Consider the following 7,148-nt stretch of genomic DNA (forward strand, 5'->3'; position numbering starts at 1 on the left):
ACAAGACTTGTCTGTACCTTGTGCAGAATAAACAGTTCTAACAGCCTCAACCATCCATCCTTGTACTTAAGGATAGATGGCTTGAGTTTCTGGGGAAGTTTATCAACTCTCCCGTGTGAAATGTCACTTTACATTGTGGAGTCCTTGCAATGAACAGCCAGTAACACTTCTGGCCTGACACAAACAGAAGCCATATGTCACTAACTACAGGTCTGGTCTCAGTCTCTAGTGTTCTAGGCGCAAACACTGTGGTGAAGTGTGTGCACAATCAGTCATATCGACCCAGGTCTGCTCTGCATCCGCTGGTGACTGTGAACTGAACAAAGGCTTCTCCAACAAGCATGCAGTGCTGCAGAGTATGTTACTTTGCTCCTCAGCTCTCATCAGCATTCCTGGAAGCAATCCTTGTTCCTCTGGACAGGATCAGGGTCACTGAGGGATGCTCAGACACCTGGATGCTGACGGATCCTCTGCTCACACAGTTCCTCAGTCTCAGCTTCCTCTAAGATGGCTGCTACCTTTCTTCTACAGGCTTTGTAACTCCACCTCTTATGAATATTGAAAATATGCAGTCTGTTAGCTATGTTTAGGAAACAGCAACATCTTGTGGCCAAACAGCAGAATGTCAGTCCAGATCATTTAACTTGATTCACACAAACAGTGTAAAGACAATGAGAGCTGTTTCCCTATCTCACAGGAGCATGGAGTGTATCCACCATTAGGGTGCAAATTCGGGGACAGGGTTTAGAATGGGGATAGATAGGGATATATATATATGTGTATATATATATATATATATATATATATATATATATATATATATACAAACCCTCTCCTCCCCCGTCCCTGCCCAGCTCTCTATAGTTTTATCACAATTTTTGTTTCTGGTATCATTGGGGCTCATGTTTATTAATACTTTAAATTAGGGTTAGGGTTAACCCCAAATTCGACATTTATTGAATATTTCCTGCAGAGATTTTTTGATTTCCTTATTCCTCAGACTGTATATGATGGGGTTGATGAATGGAGTAAATACAGTATACAGCAGAGATAGGAGTTTACTAGTATTCAAGGTTTGTCCTTCTGTTGGGAAAACGTAAACACTCAGTAGAGTAACAAAGAATATGATGACCACAATGAGGTGGGAGCTACAGGTGGAGAAGGCTTTCTGTCTACTGATTCTGGACTGAAACCGCAAGATGGTGACAATAATATTAGTATAAGATATGATAATTATTGTTATTGGGCTCAGTAGTAAAGGAAAGCTCAGTATATAGTTCATTAACTCCATAGTATACACCCCAGAACAGGCAATTTTCAATAAGGGAACTAGATCACAGAAGAAATGGTCAATGACATTTGGTCCACAAAACATCAGCTTTGATGTAAATAAGGTTTCAATAAATGACAAAAAGAAACCTAACACCCAACACATGGCGGACAATGTCACACAGCGTTTTTTTGTCATGATAGAAGAATAGAGGAGGGGATTACAGATGGCCACATATCTGTCATAAGACATCACTGTGAGAAGAAAACATTCAGATCCTTCTGTAGTACCAAAAACATACAATTGTGTCATACAACTAATAACGGTAATGGTCCCCCCATTATTCAGTAGGACGTGGAGCATGTTGGGCACAATATTTGCAGTTAGGAAGATATCAGTAATAGACAGCTGTGAGATGAAGAAGTACATTGGGGCATGGAGGTTCTTGCTGGTGGACACCAGGGTGATGATCAGGAGATTCCCACATATTGTCCCACAATATATCATCAGGATGAGACAGATTAGGAAAATTCTTAAATAATGGCTGCTTTGAAATCCGACAATGAAAAACTCAGTGACCGTAGTCATGTTCTTCTCCTGCATAAATAACAATAAAAGTGTTAGGAATTAGTTGTCTGATTATCGACCAGAACAAGTAAATCATTAAATGCATTTGTCATGATATTTTATAGGAGTAAACATTAAAGGGGTTGTCCCATTGTAAACACATCCCCTATAGGTGATGAATACCATATCGGCAGGGGTCCAAACAATCTCAGAAATAGAGGCCTTGTGTTCTCCGAATGAATGGAGTGATGGTCACTCCACCAAACTGTGGGACTGCCAGAGACAGCTAAGTAAAAGAGCTCGGCTGTCTGTGGCAGCCCTATATATTGGGATAATGTAGAAACCATCATTATATTCAAGGAACACATTGCCCGCATTATCGTGATCGCTGATGACCATATTAGTTGGACCCCAACCAACCAGACACATCTTGTGAATATGCTGTAAGGGTTTGTAATGGGACAACCCCCTTAAACAATTGGTAGGCCTAAGGCAACTTTCCCACTGAACTAGGGTTCAGCAAAACCACTTCCGTTACTGATAATACAATCATCTGCATCCGTTATGAACGGTTCCGGTTGTATTATCTTTAACATAAACAAGACGGATCCGTCATGAACTCCATTGAAGGTCAATAGAGGATGAATCCGTTTTCTATTGTGGCAGATTGTGGCAGTGAAAACTGATCCGTCCCCATTGACTTGCATTGGGGGTCATGCCGGATCCGTCTAGCTCCACATCTCAGGACGGAAAGCAAACTACAACATGTTGCGGTTTGCTCTCCGGTATGGGAACGCAACTAAACGGAACGGAATGCATTTTGGAGGACTCGTTTGTTTCCGGTATTGAGCCCATATGATGGATCTCAATACCGGAAAACTAAAACTCTAGTGTGAAAGTCGCCTAACATATGTGGTATCAGGATAGTTCTGTTATGTGAGGGGATTCCAGGGACATGTCTACATTTTATGTGAGTGACAAATATTAAAACTGACGTCCAGCTGCAATAGCTGGGATCAGAGAGAATTCTGATGCTTCATGTTTAATCCTTTAGATGTCACGGACAATAACCTGCTTCAGAAGATTAAACAATAAAGTGATTTTTTCTGTCGACAGGACTATTTTTTCCGTTATGTATAACAGAAACAAACAGAACCGTTAGGTGCCCCCATAGACATGCATTAGGACGGAGCAAAACAGAAGGGTTCTGTTTTGTATTCTGTCCTAAAGTTCTTTTATGTTCCGTTATTACGGAACCTGTAACGGAATTTCATAATTTGAATGTGAACCCGCCCTAACACTGACAGGCACAACACATAGGAACTGAAAAATGTCAAATCAAAGTCGCAAATAAATAATTGAGTCAAGTTTATTAAAAACAGGAAAATGTATACTTTGGGCTTTATTTACACAACGGTGAAAAAAATGGCTATGAAAAACAGACATGGTTATTTTTAAACCAGTTTTGCTTCCATTTTCAGATTTTCTTCTTCGTTTTTAATTTAAATTCCAATCCCTGCATTATACATGATGTCCCCCATAGTGGCCCCAGCAGTAATAATGTCACTTATAGTATTAAAAATGTCTCCCAGAAGTAAAAGCAAAAAATAAAGTAAAGTGAAATACCCACCACATCCACTTGCACATGCAGAGGAAGACACTCCTCTCTTGATTCTGAAGGACCTGCGTGATGACATCACCATGCGCTCCCAGCATGATCGCTGGGAGCACATGACGTCATCATATTTGGAATGCAGGTCCTTCAGCATTAAGACAGGAGTGATGGCCTCTGTGTGTGAAAGTGGATAAGGTAATTTTATTTAGTCGAATTTGCGAATTTATGAAGACTATTTGCAGGAAAATTCTCGAAATATCGCAAATTCGAATATTGCCCCTGCCTTTCATCAGTAATATTTCATCATTAAACTGAAGATTAGAAGTTTGACTGAGGAATAATCTATTCTGACTGGGACGAAGGGCCTTACACACTGCAGACGGTGAGTGTTCTGAAGTTAGGGAACAGTGTTTGGAAGAGGAGTCTCTTCCAGACTACTGGAGCAACCACAAGAAGACCACACCTTACCATCCCTTCCAGAGAGCAGCAACACATGGTGACACCTCAACTGTGTCCAGGAAACCAAGCATAGCATTTAGGCCAGCCAAAACCTGGCCACTGCAATTGCTACAATGAAGGCTTCAGAGGAGATGCAGGAGAGGAGCATTGACTTGGTGGCGTAGACGCAAAAACATCTGTTTGAGCGAATGAGGAGGAGCGCTGTTTGCTGCCTTCATGCAGGCTTAGTCAAGTCATGTGATATCCAATGTCAGGACTAGCCTGGCTACCCACCAAGCCCTGTAGAGCACAGGCAACAATTGTCCAGCACACAGCCCCTTTTTGCCCTCACACTGCACAGCAACATTACAAGTCATTACAGACAGTAAGTGTAGACCTGTGGTTCTCAAACTTTTCATACCAAGTGACAAGCTGTTCAAAATGAGCACGGAAGGAAGCGAACAGTCATAAATATTAACCAAATAAGGCTGTTCTCATGCACTGGCATGCTCTGTTCTAATCCTCTGTCAGAAGTTCCTTCAGATTTGAAAGAGAGATTAGCACGACATTCAGCACTAAGCTGCCTGTTAAAATGACAGACACCACATTAGGACCCATGATAGATGACTATTACTATTTAAATTACATACCACACTACCAAACATACAGGAGAATACAGAACTTCATACTTCTTACATCCTCTGATATAGATGTTCTCTTTTCTCATCTTGTCCATTCAGACCAGACTGCCATTATAAATTCTTTCAGCCACATCCCATCTCTGCAGATTTTGACAAACAGACATCTTAGGTTCCTACTTTTCTATCATCATCCCCACTTTTTAAACCCCCCATCCTGCCACCCCTCCATACTGTGCCCGCTGTGCTCCCCAATACTATACTGCAGAAATAGATAGTCCCCTGAAAATATCAGTACCCCACAGACCCCCAGTGCCTCCTTCAAAAATGATGGATACACAGTGCGCTCAAAAATAATTGTGTCCAGCAAATACTGTCCCTGACAATAATAGTGCTGTAAACAATAATTGTTGGAAACTGATACTGTGCCAGGGTGCCCACAGCAACAGTCCTCCCACCCATAGTAAAATTTCTCTCCCAGAGCACCCTTAGTGGTAATAGTGCCCCTACAGTGCCCCAAATAGTAACAATTGATCCCTCATTTATAATACAACCCCAGATAATGCCCCCAGTAGTAATAATGACCAATAACAGTGACCCCAGTAGACCCATGTTCCCCATAGTTCCCCTCCACCCTCCATTGTGGCCCAACAACATGCCGTCAAAGAAATTATAAAAACACAAATACTTTCCCTTCATACTGCTGTCAGTGATGCAGTGCAGGACACAAACCTCTTTAAGTCTGTGATCCGAGCTGTATCTTGCTTGGGCTTAAGCCTTGCAATGATGATGTCATTGTGCCGTCTGTGCTGGCCTCTAATAGGCTACAGGCACTAGGGCTAAAGCCTATCAAATTGGCACAAGTAGGGTTGCTACACTTTATTTTCAAACTTGCTTGAAAATTGGGCTTTATGGGGAAAGCTTAGATGTGTTGCATCAAAATTGCACCACAATTCTGGTATAAAATTCTGCCTCAAAGTAAGCCAACCAATAGTAGTTATAGAGGCAGTGTCTATCCCTGCGCCACATTTATCAACCAGCCCGAACCCCTCTGATATATCCAGTGTATGTCCAGACAGCCAGTCTAAACATACTCCATTGATAGGATTAGTAAACCTGGGCCAATGTGTGTGTTTACAGCTCGCCATTCACTGATACGAGGTCAAACCTGCTGGTAACTCAATATCAGACAAAAAATGCAGGAAAGTGGTAAATATACGCTGGATGTCCAGCAACAGATGAATTAGGATTAATTAAAATGTTTAATAGTAGAGAATATTAAAAGTTTTGAGTGAATCAAAGTCCATGAAGTAGACTTTGATCCGAATTTCAAGGAAAATTACCTTGTGCTTCGTGGTAACAAATTGATTTCCCCTGAAATGCATTAAAAAAATAAATACTTACCTTAATCAGTTTGAGCACAAAAAGCAGTCTGTAGCCATCTGGATTGAAGATTCCGTGCAAAATCCCATGTGTGGTGATGGCTGATATGGTGATGCCATCACGGGCCATGCAAGATTTCACGCTGGATCTTCAATCAAGATGTGGCGGTCGGGTCACAATTTTATTATACTCTTTAACCCCCTTCCAACATATGACATAATAGTACGTCATAGTGGTAAGTAACTTCCTGCAATTTGACATACAAGTACGTCATGCTGATTGCCGGGCACGGGAGTGGTGTGTGCTCAATTAGTACAGGAGCCAGGCAGTCACTGATAACCAGGCCCCTGATGTATCCGCTGGCATTGCTGTAAATTCTGATGCCAACAGATTAACCCCTTTTATGCCACGGTCATCATTGGTGAAGGTATTTGCGGTCAGTCAGGGTTCTATTTTGTCCCTGCTGTGCGGTGCTGGGAAATTGATGGGTGAGAGAGCAACCCGATGCCTTGCAGAAGACGGCCGCACGAATGCCATCTACTGTCTAGAACTGTTGTCCATTTTTGTAAAATTCCCTTGCCATCCATCCCCAAAGGTTCTCAATTGGATTTAGATCAGGGGAACACGCAGGATGGGCAAAAAAAGTGATGTTATTCTCCTGGAAGAAGTCCCTTGTCCTGCGGGCATTGTGTACTGTAGCGTTGTCCTTTTTAAAAACCCAGTAGTTACCACACAGACGAGGGCCCTCAGTCATGAGGAATGCTCTCTGCAGCATCTGGACATAGCCAGTGGCCGTTCGACGCCCCTCCACTTCCTGAAGCTCCATTGTTCCACTGAAGGAAAAAGCACCCCAGACCATTATGGCGCAGCCTCCACTGTGGCGCGTAGAAAACATCTCAGGTGGGATCTGCTTGTCATGCCAGTAATGTTGAAAACCATCAGGACCATCAAGGTTAATTATTTTCTCATCAGAGAATAAAACTTTCTTCCACCTTTGAATGTCCCATGTTTGGTGCTCTCTTGCAAAGTCCAAACGAGCAGTTCTGTGGCGTTCAAGGAGACGAGCTCTTTGAAGACGTTTTTTGTTTTTGAAGCCCTTCAGTCTCAGATGCCGTCTGATGGTTATTGGGCTGCAGTCAGCACCAGTAAGGGCCTTAATTTGGGTCGAGGATCGTCCAGTGTCTTGATGAACAGCCAATTGGATCCTCCGGCTCAGTGCTGGTGAAATTTTTTGGGG

General features: G+C 42.4%; 1 protein-coding gene across 1 annotated transcript; it reads right to left on the minus strand.

Annotated features, from left to right (window-relative positions):
* Nucleotides 1-934: 934 nt before the first annotated feature.
* Nucleotides 935-1,873, minus strand: LOC122925424 (olfactory receptor 5V1-like). The gene has a single exon (XM_044276785.1). It carries the CDS (start codon nt 1,871-1,873, stop codon nt 935-937), a length of 939 nt encoding a protein of 312 aa, XP_044132720.1.
* Between the last annotated feature and the right edge of the window lie 5,275 nt (nt 1,874-7,148).

This window comes from Bufo gargarizans, chromosome 2 (genome assembly GCF_014858855.1).
Source record: "Bufo gargarizans isolate SCDJY-AF-19 chromosome 2, ASM1485885v1, whole genome shotgun sequence".
In the NCBI taxonomy this organism is placed as follows: Eukaryota; Metazoa; Chordata; class Amphibia; order Anura; family Bufonidae; genus Bufo; species Bufo gargarizans.

Bases quoted from the DNA above. Each gene is read 5' to 3' on its own strand.
- LOC122925424 (XM_044276785.1), bottom strand. From the start codon at position 1,873: ATGCAGGAGAAGAACATGACTACGGTCACTGAGTTTTTCATTGTCGGA.